This window comes from Equus przewalskii, chromosome 26, assembly GCF_037783145.1.
Source record: "Equus przewalskii isolate Varuska chromosome 26, EquPr2, whole genome shotgun sequence".
NCBI classification, from domain to species: domain Eukaryota; kingdom Metazoa; phylum Chordata; class Mammalia; order Perissodactyla; family Equidae; genus Equus; species Equus przewalskii.
This window is the reverse complement of record NC_091856.1, coordinates 33,911,314-33,924,024: the sequence shown is the minus strand read 5'-3', so window position 1 is coordinate 33,924,024 and position 12,711 is coordinate 33,911,314. Positions and strand designations below refer to the sequence as shown.

The 12,711-nt window shown below is 56.1% G+C and overlaps 1 protein-coding gene and 2 non-coding genes across 51 annotated transcripts in view; all 3 read right to left on the bottom strand.

Moving 5' to 3' along the window:
- PRRC2B (proline rich coiled-coil 2B) overlaps positions 1-12,711 on the bottom strand; it is a 92,579-nt gene that overhangs the window by 4,931 nt on the left and 74,937 nt on the right. For 11 of the 49 annotated variants that reach the window (XR_011533504.1, XR_011533517.1, XR_011533524.1 and 8 more), the window contains 11 exons: positions 12,068-12,256; positions 11,725-11,922; positions 11,175-11,261; positions 10,312-10,416; positions 10,014-10,206; positions 8,982-9,079; positions 7,885-8,012; positions 7,038-7,278; positions 3,801-3,980; positions 3,058-3,149; positions 578-970 (listed from right to left, as the gene is read on the bottom strand). Coding sequence is in view for 27 of the 49 variants with exons in the window: in XM_070596106.1 (XP_070452207.1) it covers positions 889-970; positions 3,058-3,149; positions 3,801-3,980; positions 7,038-7,278; positions 7,885-8,012; positions 8,982-9,079; positions 10,014-10,206; positions 10,312-10,416; positions 11,175-11,261; positions 11,725-11,922; positions 12,068-12,256 (1,593 nt within the window). In the remaining 22 variants the exon portion in view is untranslated. The remainder of the gene's footprint in view (positions 1-577; positions 971-3,057; positions 3,150-3,800; positions 3,981-7,037; positions 7,279-7,884; positions 8,013-8,981; positions 9,080-10,013; positions 10,207-10,311; positions 10,417-11,174; positions 11,262-11,724; positions 11,923-12,067; positions 12,257-12,711) is intronic. The other 38 variants (XM_070596113.1, XM_070596119.1, XM_070596130.1 and 35 more) reach the window with 18 other exon arrangements.
- LOC139079778 (small nucleolar RNA SNORD62) lies at positions 4,820-4,905 on the bottom strand. Its single transcript, XR_011533713.1, has one exon. It is a non-coding gene; the product is annotated as a small nucleolar RNA SNORD62 (small nucleolar RNA).
- Positions 9,412-9,496, bottom strand: LOC139079777 (small nucleolar RNA SNORD62). The gene has a single exon (XR_011533712.1). It is a non-coding gene; the product is annotated as a small nucleolar RNA SNORD62 (small nucleolar RNA).

Genomic DNA, 12,711 nt, shown 5'->3' with positions numbered 1-12,711 from the left:
GAACCCCCGACTGTCTGCACAAGGGGCGTGGGGCCACGCGGCGGACTGCTTCTCCCAGACCCTTCCATTTCCCGACCCCCACTCTGTGGAAACCTTCCCCCAGGACCCTTGTTTGAGATCCCCAGTCAGGGTCCCATCAGTCTGCAACTCTGCACAGCGGAGCGTGTCACAGAGTGACCAGCCTCGATCCTGCCTCACACAGTGGGGTGAACTCTGGAAGAAAGCCCTAGAAGCTCAGTCCAAGCAATCCAAGGAGTGACCCTCTGGGGAGCCCAGTGAGGAGGAGTGAAACGAGCCATCAACCTTCCGCCTTCACCGGCCAGGAATCCTGTTCTACTAAAACCCTCGCCTGCCGTGTCTGAGCTCTGCAGCCCCATCGAGTTCTGGAGCACTGTGGAGAGAGCAGCGCCTGCAGGCAAAGGCACTGAGACATCCCTGGCATCATACGATGGGGAACTGCCACTGCATCTGTGACCCCACCCGGCCGAGGACCAAGACGAGACACAGCACTCACTGGAGTGACACCGCGCACACACACGCGCACACACGCCCCGGCTTCCAGAGCTGACCCACAGACCTAACCACGTCCAGCGCCTTCACAGCCCAAATCACTAGCAGGGATAGTCCACCTTCTGGCGTCACCTCCTCAGAGGAATCCGCATCCTCCCTTCTCTGCAGGACAAGGAAGGATCCAGACGCCCGTCAAGAGGAGAAATGCCTTCGCCAGGAGGGACTCGGGCTGCCCGGCTCCCGGCGCCATGCTCTAAGCGCTAGGGCACGTCTCTGTCTGAGAGCTGTGCTCAAATGGGCTGGACCGTCCCCTCTCTTTTGGCGCCTGGAGACGGGCCTAAGCGTCCGGGGCTGGAGGGCTGGAAAGCCATCTTCTACCTGGTGAGCGTAGTGTCCCTGCACAGAGCCCATGTTAACTGCTGATCCAGAGGGCTTCCCACTGGGGCTAGCAGAGCTAGGCCTGAAAAAACCAAAGGCAGGGGGTGAGAACACACGCGTCACCACAGAAACGGAGTCAAGCCTAGCACGCGGCGCAGACCTCTCCGCAGCGGAGACAAGGACCGCAGCACCGGAGTGCAGAGGGCCACGGCGGTCAGCACGGCCTGCCCTGGCGCCGCCAACACAGCTCACGGAGGCACACCCGAAGGGACAGAGGCCGAGGCTCCCACTGTGGGCAGACACCGACCGGATGGACGGAGGACACTAACCATCTCTCAGGGTTTGGAGGGTCTGGAGCAACGTGATTCTATGACCCAGAAAAAGGTCTATAAACCTGACATGAGAATTATGCCGAATATTTTTCTGGTCTTCATTTGGGGGGGAGGGGGTGGTAGAGAGAGATACCAGGAGGGACAAAAATGTAGAACATCTTTCTAAATTTGTTCCATTGACGAGACACTAGTTCTCAGGGGTGTTAATCAGGCGCTATGTGAGAAAAGAGTCTGTGGTCAAGAAACGTGTGGCAAGTGCTGTGTGCCGAGCTGAACAGGACTCTCGACAGGGAGGCCGTGTAGACGCCAGGCTGAGGAGCACGACGACTCCCAACAAGCTGTCTCAGGTACAGCATGCCCCCAAGGATGTGACCAGGGAACCCTTTTTTGGCAGGGCATGCCTCAGAGGTTGTTTCCAGAAAACTTGGGAAACGCTGCTCTGTAAAACTACACTGATTTTCCCAACCCTACTAACACACCAACAAAACAAAGGCTACTAGTTAAGGCTTATACTTCCTAAATATTCTCCAAAGAGTAAAGCTGCTGCCATTCCTACACCAAACGGACACAGACGACTCTTGTTACGGGAGCCTCCCGCTCTGGCCGCAGCTCTGAGGAACGCTGTGGGGCCAGGTGCTGCTGGAGTCTGCCTGTGGCAGCATCCGGCTCTACGTGAAGCTTCCTTCTTTCTTCCAAACTGTACGCATTGTTCTGTACTGCTCTCCTTATATATTTTCCTTCCAGCTCTGTTGTTTTGGCCTATGTGAAAAATAGTCAGACAACAGAACTAACAAACAAAAATAAGTGAAGTCAAGAGACTGAAAACAACAGAAAAGATGATGAAACGGGGAAATGTCACAAAAATCCCTTTCTCTGGAAATGCAGTGGGAAGTAGAGAACGATGTGACAGGAGAGGCCTCGGCCTGGACACCCCCAGACCAGCTGGGCAGAGCGATCGCGGGCAGCGTGAACGACTCGCAGAGACGGTGAGGTGATCTGACTGGAAGAGGGCTCCTCAGCGGGTCAGGCCTTCATGGTGCTCCGCAGCTGCGCTGTCGACCTCACAGGCACTGCAAGTCAGCACGTCTGCTCTACTCATGTGCAGACAGGAGGGCTCGCCAGGAATCTCCCACATGTTAACAAGAGTGGACTGTGCCACCCCTGGGCCCACAGCCAGAGCATGCGCCTTCCTGTCCAGCACATCTTCCTTAGGGGTGAAAAAGTCAGCAGAACCAGAGGTTCTCTCATTTTTTAATATAAGTCACTCCACGAAATAACTCGTACAAAGCCACCTCCGAACCCAACTGAGGGCCCTGGGACAGTTACTGGAAGCAGAGACAGACACAGAGGAAGCAAAGAAGAGGTGGCAGTTCGTAGTATGTAAGGCACGGCCCCACAAGCCCTGGCAGGCTCAGAGGCCCGTCCAGGGAAAAGCTGCCCCTGGGAAAGGAACCTTCTGGGGTGCGTGGCTTCTTGGCCAGTGAATCCTTTTTGAAAGTCCGGTGAGGAAGCTCTGAGTAGTCAGCGTCGGTTCTGACATTATTGACGTTAGCCGTTCCCTTTCCTGCCTTTCCAAAAAGCTCCCCAGTCCAGAGCATCTGATGACGATGGTTAAAAACAAAACCACTCTCCCAATTGCTGCTTTTCCTGTGGTTAACTAAAACATGAGTGTGTCCCAGCACTGAAACTTCACAGTGACACATGGGCTTACAAAGGGGACCAGCCTCAGTGCCCTTCCACTGTCCTCCCTGGGCCCCACGGGTTCCTCTGAAGCGCCGAGTCGCACCTACAGCGAGCGCTCAGCTATGCAGCATCCGACTCCCAGGGCCCTTCTTACCTGTAGGCCTGCGGTGAGGGCACAGAGCCTCCTGGAGGAACATTCTGTTTACTGTCGGCAAAGTGGAAGCCCTTCATCTCCATCTGAGAGGACTAGAGAGACCAAGAGGTAACCAGCTGTCACCTGATGGCCCTGGAGACAGCCTGACCCTCGCGGAACCACCATGGGCAAAGCCAGTAAGAGCCCCTGAGAATTTCTGATAAAGAGGCATCTTCTAAGGCAAGCTGCCCTCCCACCCCGTTTCGTTAGCAGCAGGAGCTGTGACGTGTCTTTGTTCTATTTTGGATGGGATGGGACAGCGGACTGTGCACCACCACAGGGCACTGGCAGTGCTGTGAACATTACCTCCTTACCCCAGAGGCCATCCTCAGCAGAACCCCTGGACCCCAGCCCTAGGCTTATGCTAACAGGATCTCTGGGACCTGATCTGAGACGGCCTCCACAGATGCTTCCCAGGCCGTGCTGGCCCTCGGGCGTCAATCACACACACCTCCCTTTCTGCCCTGCGGTTTCACACACACCCGAGCTTGCACACATTGCTAGCATACCCCCGAACCCTGTTCCTGTCATAGGATCCCAAGAGGACTTTGCAACAAGTAGGAAATCAGTGGCATGGTGAGGCCAGGAGCTTGTACCCCAGACCTCTGGCATCTTCTGCCATAACAGTGGTTCCTGACTAGCTAGAAAGGGCTGATAAGACAATGACTGTCCCCAGGATCACAGCGGGATGACGTCATCCTTACCTCTCTGCTGGTGTTAAGGACCGAAGGCTGGGACCCAGGTGGAAGAATTCTTCGGGGGGCCCCGACAGAGAGGCTCTGCCCCTGCGGCAGCTGGATAGACTGTGGCAGAATCAGGGGCTGCTGCCCAGAGCCATACCGAGGCAGGGGCAACTGGGAGCCTGGCAGCGGCATCGTCAGCTGCTGGACGACAGGGACAGTCAGGAGGAGGAAGAGACGTTGGGGAGAAAGCCACAAACCACTGGTTATACATGCATCCAAGAGTGACTATATGTTATACTTCAGATTCTTATTTCAAAGGAATGAAAGCAGGGCCTTTGCACAACAGTAAAGATCCTAGGTCTCTATTAGAGTACAGCAGAGATGACCCTAGATTTTACACTCTCGATGGCAGGGGGCAGGTCTGATCACTGGTGTGTAGCAGGTGATGAGACAACGGGCAGGCGCCACACTGCAAGGAGTTCACGGTGTAAGCGTGCGGCTCCTCTCTGAGTTCACAAAGGGTCGTGTCTCCCCGGCCCCTCTTGCTTTCATCCAACAAAGGTTTACTGAAGGCACGCTATATGCTGGGAAGCACCAGGACACTGTCAGACCGGGAAATGGTGATGACAGCGCAGTGACATGATGGACACAGAAACGGTGCCGGAGTGTGGGCAGCAAACCCTGTGCGCAGGGGGTGGGGGGCGCGGGGGAGAAGCGTCAGGGAAGGTCAGGAAGGCTTCTCAGGCACTAACATCTAAGCTGAGAGCTGCACAGGAAGGGCATCTTTGCAGCCCTTTGTGTAGCACAGAATGGGAAAACACCTTCACTGTTTCGTGTCTAAGGTGGGAGAAAACACGACGCAAGTGGGTTCTGGGATTTAGGGAGCCTCCTGGATCCTTCTGAAGCATGTTACGACAGGAGAACGGGGGGATGCCCGCAGGCCTAAGTGACCACTTCTAAAGTCCAGAACAAGACGGGTGACAGGAAGGAGGGGGGCCTGGAGACCCTTGGGACAGTGGAACGGGGTGGGCCACTTTTAGTCTCTCAGTCACTTTCCTCTTCATCTCCCTGCTGTTGAGCCCACAGTGGAGGGTCACAAGGATCTATCGGAACTGCATCACTGAGACATGCGGCAGCCAGAGCCTCAAGACCCCGTGCTCCCCCCTGCACACAACATGGTGCAGGATGCAGATGAGGACAGTGCTGCCACCCGCGGAGTGCAGGCTCTGGGTATAGTATAAGCTGACTTGTGTTTTAAGGGGCACCCTGCCTGATGCGTTGAGAACAGACGGTCAGGGCCCAAGAGCAGAAGCAGGATCATCAGGCAGGAGCTCCTGCATCACCCAGACAAAGTAGTGGGTGGAGGGGATGAGAAATGGCTGGATTCTGAATACTTTCCAAAGGTAGAGCCAACAGGTTCTGCTGAAGGAGCAGAGAGGGTGTGAGGGGAAGTAGGGCCCCAAGATAGTGTGGCTGGACAACCAGGACTGCGAGGAAGATCACGTTTTGGACATGATGTTTGCACATGCTCAGTGTGAGATCCCACAAGACATAACAATAGTGATGCTGGGCAGCCCACTGGTCTGGAGTTCAGGTCCAGGAGGCAGATCTGGGCTGAAGACATAAATTTGAGAGAAATGGATCAGACTATTTCTAGGCCGAGGACAGAACCCAGGGGGAACATGACATTACTGATGGGGCGGGGGGCGGCAAGGAGGAAAGAGCCGAGGAGACCAAGGAAGAGGGCTTCAGCGGGGCAGAAGGAAAACCGGGAGCAGAGTCCTCACAACCGCGAGAGGAGCATGATTCAAGGGGGAAAGGGTGATCAGCGGTCAGATGCCGCTTATGGGCCAGCAGGAGGAGTGGGAAGAACGAACCATCGGATTTGGCAACATAGAATCTACTGCATCCTTCAAGTTTTGCTTTTTTTAAAAAGAGGAAGGATAGGGGTAGGCAGGCATGTAATCAGAGACTCTCATACCAGGAGGGCAGCACTGTAGCACATTTGTGTGCTGACAGGAAAGGACACTGAGGCAGGAAAGAGGGAGACGTGCTGGAGCCTGGCCCAGAGCAGGTGGGAAGGAGGGGTGCCAGAGCAGAGCGCACAGCTGGCCTACACCGGATGCAGGGCAACAGCCCACACGGGTAAAGAGAAGAGGCGGTGGGAGCTTGCAGAAGTTCTCTGGGGTTTTTTTTTTCACTACTTTTATTTCCTTGGTGACACAGAACCAAGATCAGTGGGGTAGAAAGCAATGCAGAGAAAGCTGCGAGTCTGCACCAGCCACCAAGAGGGCAGGGGACTGGGCCCGAGTGCAGGGAGGCGCCCAGACCCACTTGAGGTGGGCTGTCGGAGCAAGGTCGCATTCAGCCCGAGTCCAGCCTAAACGAGGGTCTGTTTTCTCTGGTCAGACAGCTGGAGCAGAGGCTACACGGGATTTAACCAGGATGAATGGAGGTGAGGGCGGGGTTTGGGGCAAATGTGGAGGGGAGGCTCTGCTGGCTCTGGTAACCAGGCCAAGGAGGGAAGCGAGCCCACAGTCAAGGGAGGGACGATAGAGAGGTGGCTGGAGTTGGGTGAGCAGAGAAAGCAAGTCAGAAAACTCAGAGGTACTGACCGGGTAGGACCCTTCAACTTGAAATGATGGAAGAGGTACAGCTACTGGCAGTGACCGGTCCAGACGGGAGTGTGGGCAGAGCCAAGCCCCGGTGGCGAGGCCACATAACTGGGGGACAAAGCCAATGGGGACGGAGACCCGGGGGTGTCATCTATGTAGACATCGAAACTACCGAGAACCAGAACAGGAGCCATGCTGGAGAGACTGAGCCAGGGCTCAAAGGACTGAGGCGAGTGACCCTCAAGCCGTCCAACACTGCCGACGGGTCAAGGGAGAGGAAGACGCAGAACCAAACACTGGACTCAGAACCGGGTGCACAGGAACACGGAGGCCAGCTCGGTGTGGGCTTCAAAGCTGGGGTCTCAAGGAGAAGGGAGGGAGAGCGGTCTAGAAGCATCAGTGAGTATGCCAAGAGGTCACTCCCTTCTTCCCCTAGCCCCACGGTCTGAGAGCGGGGGGAGAGGCTGCAGAGGCAGCAGTGCTCTGAGGCGACAGCCTGTCCCGGGGTGAAGAGGTGACGTGACTATTCTGAACAGGTGGAAGATCTAGCCCTGGTTCTAGCAGCCCGAGGACCAGTCAGGATTACAAACAGCATGAAGGAAAAGAAGTCTAGTGTCTAGGGGGCAGTGACTGTGTTCCCGACCTGTGGGAGCTGGGAGTCCAACATCTGTGAGGCACCCAGACCGGCAGCCTGGCCGAGCTGGCCCTCGTAGACCAGGGCTTGGTTTCCGCTCAGGGGCTGGTAGGGTGAGCCAGACTGGGGCTTCACCATCTCCAAGGGCTGCATGCCTGGGAATGCCGAGTACGGAGGCTTCAAGGCTGTACCTCCAGAGAGGATCATGGTGCTGGGCGGCGACAGGCTAGGGTGCATGTACACCTGAGATCTGCAAAAGCCAGACAGACAGTCGGCGTCAGGTATGTGAGTACACAATGGATCTCAAACGTGAGCACGCATCAGAACCCCCGATGGGCTTGCTGAAACACACACTGCTGGCCCCGCTCCCGGATCCCGGAGATTGTAACTCGGAAGGTCTGCGACGGGGCCTGAGAATCTGCATTTACAACAAGCCCCTAGATGATGCTCATGCTGCTGGTCTACGGAGCACAGTTTGCACATCACAGGACTAAACACATGGACACATCCAGACTGCACAAGGACAGGAAACCCTATGTGATGCCAAACCACAGGACGCCAGACACACTGAAAGAGCACGTCCCAGGTGGGAAGGAGGAAAGAAGGGAGGAGGGGGAGAAGAGAGGAGGTGAAGAGAAGGAAAGGTGGCAGAAGGACACAGAAAGAAAAGCAAGGCCCAGTCGAACCCATGGCCGCTCCTGCAAAACAGGGAATAATGAACCGTAATCACTGAGCTCCCCCAGCCCCCGAAAGCAGAGCGTGCACAACAGCAGCAGGACAAAAGGAACAAACCCACAGGCCACGAAGGTCTGAACCTCTGCGTGCAAGCTGCCAGCCCCGAGCGCTCGCACCTCACCTGAAGGGCTGTAAGGAGCTGAAGATCTCCTGAGACTGGGAGACGGGGAGCCCGCCCCTCAGTCCGAGCTGCGCTTGAGCCTGAAGAGACGTGTGAAGGGAGATGGGGATCTGCGGGGCAGCGGCAGCCTGCGGACGGGAAGCCAGGGAGCTAACGACCGTGCCCTCCCAGCGGGTTCTCCGTCACCCACCGTCCACCGCCCCGGCCCCTCTGCAAGGCAGCTGGAACACTGCCCAACATGCACATTCGGGCACATCCTGTGCTTCCCTTGCTCTCAGGAAAAAGCAAAACATTGGTAGCCATCCCAACCACAGCATGTTCCTCTACTGGACTCTGCGCAGCACCAAAATGGATCCTAGCTGCGCTCAGCAACAGAGACGGGTTTCAGGAACACAGCCGTCAACAGACGCGTGCACGGGGAAGAGCACACGCAGTACTGCAGTACGAGCCAAGGACACGAAGATCAGAATCTTGCACAACTAAACAGGCAACATTTAAGAAGATGTTTTAAAAAGGGCTGAGGCCAGGCCAAGTCCTCTGTCCCTGAATCTGCACTTGGAGCAGTGCTCCTCCCCGAGAGCTCCACTGTCCTGGTCTGTGCAGGCACACGGGTCTGTGGGGGTGCTGGACCATTTGGAAGGCCCTGCACCAGTTTCAGGAGGGAGACTTCCAGAAATCAACCCCTTGCAGCACAGAAAGTATGCCAATCCTGCATAAAGACAAACACCTGCTGGTTTCTAAAACTACCTCTCTCTAAATGCATCCATGCCTGGGGGTCTAGGCCTTTCTTCTTTTCATCAGAAGGATACCTGACCACCAAAGAGAACTCCATTTCAGCTAATTTCCCAGCTAGGACACAGGAAGGGGAACTTTGAGAAAGGAAAACCAGCAGAGTCTGGAGTACTGAGCTCCATTTATCTTGTCTCTCGTTTAGTCATTCAACAAAAATGGACTGACTGCCGTGGTGTGCCAGGAGCTAGGTGTTACACGTGAGAAACACAGAAAACGAAACAGACAACGAACAAATAAATGAAGACAATAATCACGCTGTGTGCTGCACCCCCAACCCCACCGGGCCCCTTGCTTGCTGTCGTCACCTGTTGGTAACTCTGCTGCTGAGGTATCGTTTGAGGAACCAGCCGGGGCTGACTTGCAAACACATGGCCATCTAGGTACAGAGGTGGCAGGTGGTTGCCTGGAAACAGAATCCGAGAGGAGGTACAACAGGATCAAGTCCACTGCTCCTGAGTGACCCTTTAGGGGACATTCTACAAGTGCACGTTTTCCTGGGGAATCAGTGGGAGGGAAGGAGCGTGCACAGTGTGCTCAGTCCCCTGCTGCTGGGCCTGTGCTCCTGCAGCACCACGCCCGCCGCTGACACCCCTACCTCATCCCTCAGGGAACCTGGGGAGGCAGTGGCTCAGGGGCCAAGGGTAGCGGGCTCCAGCCTACCCTTCTCAACCAACCACTGGCCCCCTGCTCCGCACGCTCAGGAGGGGACCGCACTCTACTTGAGGACTGCCTTGGTCTCTCAGTCACTTTCCTCTTCATCTCCCTGCTTTGAGTCCACAGTGGAGGGTCAGAAGGATCTATTGGAATTGCATCACTGAGACTTTGGCAGCTGAGCCCTCAAAAACCCCATCTTCTTCCCTTGGGGCACCAACAGAGCAATAAAAATGGCTATCAATTGTGGAGAGCTCGGTGGATGCAAAGCACTCTCTAGGGACCACCTCCTCTCCTCAGCGCGGCCACCACACAGAGCGCCACCACCGCCCTCTTCCCATTTAACAGAGGGAGCCGCAGCCCAGAGGGCAGACACACTCGCGGGCAGGAATGAGGCGCACAGCCCTGCACGTGACTCGGGTCTGACTCAAAGCCAGGTTTCTCCAGGAGCTGGGAGCACCTCGCCCAAGTCCCCTGGCCCTGCTTCCCAGAGTAGGGAAGCAGGAAGTGCACATTATCTGCCGAACAGGGGAAGCTAGAACCACCCAGCCTAGACACAAACTCCCACTTCTTCACACTCCTTAAGTCAAGGCGGGGGTGATGCTCGGGCTGTCAATCCAGGGTTTCTCGCGAGAGGGAATGGAGAAGGCTCCCTGAGCTGGCAGGGGTAGGGGGAGTGCAGATACCTGGAAGAGAAGCAGAAGGTGCTACAGAGGCCACAGGCATGGGTGGCATGGAAACCCCACCGAAGGAGCTGTAGTTGACCCCGCTGGAGGCTCCCACAGAGGACGGGGGCTGGAGGCCTGAGCCAGCGCCGCCTGGAGAGCTCTGCTCTGGCAAACTGGGCGAGTTTTCCCAAGCCTTGCGTGCAGACTCCATCTTTGGAAGCAAGGGAGGGATGAAAATTACCACCAGGGAGGCGGTGGACAGCACAAATCTAAGGCCAGGAGGTAGGCGGGGCTGCTCGCACAGGGCTGGTGTTACCTTCAGAGTGAGGTCAGCAGTGGGGAAGGACATTTGGGAGAGGCCGATGGCCCGCTGGATGTGATGATCGCGCCGGAGGATGGGAATACTCTGTGTTAACCCAGCCTGGGGGGAGGAAAAAAACCATGGAACACACACAGGCACAGAGGAAACAAGACAGCACGTCACAATGCACCTTCCGTTGTGGCCGCATGCACTCGAGACCACTAAGATGAAGCTGCCAGCAGCAGAGACCACAGCTTATCTCCTCCAAGCAGGGAATCATAGATTCCCTCGACTGAAGTCCCTGGAAACCACCTCCACACCACAGCCCAGGGAGCGCTCCAGCAGGGGCAGCCATGTCTCGACAACATAAAAATGACTGGCTACCAGCACGCAGGAACCTGCTACCTGGCTTGGATTCCCCCAGTCCTGTGTCAGCCCCTCAGGAAACTGGAAAAGAGGTGCCAGGTAACATATGTTTGAAAATGCAACTGCTAGACCCTCCTCTTGCAGATGCCCAGCACCCATCAGCATATTACAGGGACTCTAAGAAATCTCAGAGTAAACAAGTGCCTTTAGCCCAGCATTCTCAAACACATGCTTCCACAGAACTTGGAAGACTGTAAAATCAAAGAACACCAAAGAAACCAGACCTTAGCAATCACATTATCCCATTTTAAGGTCACAAGATCAGGGCGTGGAACATTCAAGCAACATGCCCGAGAACATGTAACTAGCTGGCGACTGCATCAGGACTCAAACCCAGGTCCGCCCGACCCCACAGCTGGTGTTGGTTCGGCTTCAGAGCCACATAAGGCTCGTTTCGCCCAGGGCCTGCCAGCACGGGCCCAGCAGAGCTGGAGGTGGAAGCACAGACTTACGTTACTGGCCAAGGCCTCCTGCAGTTTGACAACTGGATTCCCTGCAGGCCCAGATGCAGAACCAGGCGGCAGGCTGAAATCGGAGTCCTGAGGAGAGGGGAGAGAGCCCAGTGAAATCATCCGGGCTCGCCTTTCGGCGGAGACGCACACTAATTGATCTAGGTATGGTCTGGTCTCAGTGACTCAGAAACTCCACTAAGCAGCATTCACCACACGAGCAACATGGCCAGATGTTTCCTTAGGGCACATGAGCAAGATGACCACCCCCTCATCCTCTCCCACGCCCATGCCCACTGGCTGACCCAACAGAGAAGGGAGCATCGCCGGCCTGCTCAGCCTGAGAACCCGGCTGGAGTCAGCAGGACAATCTAGAAGGCTGCTCAAGCGCACCCTTGTGCACAACTCCACCCCAACATAGCTCCTCCAGCAGTGTGCAGAGCTCCCGTCTCGCTGCCCTAAGAGACACCCTGTCTAAGCCCCTCTTTTTTCTCCAAGTACCAGCAAAAAAACAAAAAAGGGAGGGAAGAAAGCGAACAAGTCAAAACCTCACTTTTGGATTGACTCCAAACTCGATGGGTGGCACCGGGAGCACAGAGTCCACGTGAATCTCTACCCCGTTAACAGGCGGGACGACGGCCCCTTGAAGCCGCTCGGCCCCCTCCGAGCCCTTTCTGTTTTTCAGAGAACGCTCATTGCCGATGGGTCCTGGTCTGTGTTCCTTGCTCTGTCCTGAGCCTTGTTCTGAATCCTTGATGGAGAAGCAGAGAGGGCTTAGACACACAGACTGTGACGACCCCAATTGCTAGCTTCTAAGCACCCAGGAATAGTAGAGGACAAAAGACAGGGCCCCTTCTGCCCAGGCCCTGGCCCTGTCAACAGGACTTGCAGGTTACCTTGTGCTCAGATGGCTTCTGAGCCTGCTCCTTGTGGCTGTCGGTCTTGGGTTCCAGACTGGGCCCACTCATCTCCTCGGGTTTCAGAGTGCCATACGGGGAGCTGCGCTGCGAGGAGGTCGCAGATGACTCTCGAGACTCGGCGCTCAAGTCAACGCCACTATCTCCCTGGCTGCTCTTAAAACCCTGCTGTGCACAAAATGGGTTAGAGCCCTGACCCCAGGCTCAAAAACGCGACCATCCAAAAAGCGAGGCTGAGCGCGGCCCTGAGTTGGGTCTCCCCGACTGCCGGCCCCTCGCAGAGCCTCACCCTGACTTCAGTCCTGACCTGCCAGTGGTGCCTGACAACTGAAGACACATGACCAAACAGACCAACCCTGCCCGAGCTCATAACTGTGAGACACACGGTGCCCTGGGCCGAGACCGCAAACTCATCTTGCTCATGACCCAAACCAGGCCAAGCGCCCACTGATCCCAGGTTCGGAGGAGAGGCCCTCATCGCTCACCCTACCAGGGGGGTTTCTGTGGGCATCCTTCTCTTCCTCCCTCTCCCACAGGTACCTCACACAGATCAGAAATCAAGGCTGAAGACCAGCAGTGAGCCAGGGCCTATGGAAATGGCCTCTGACCCAGGCTCCACCGCT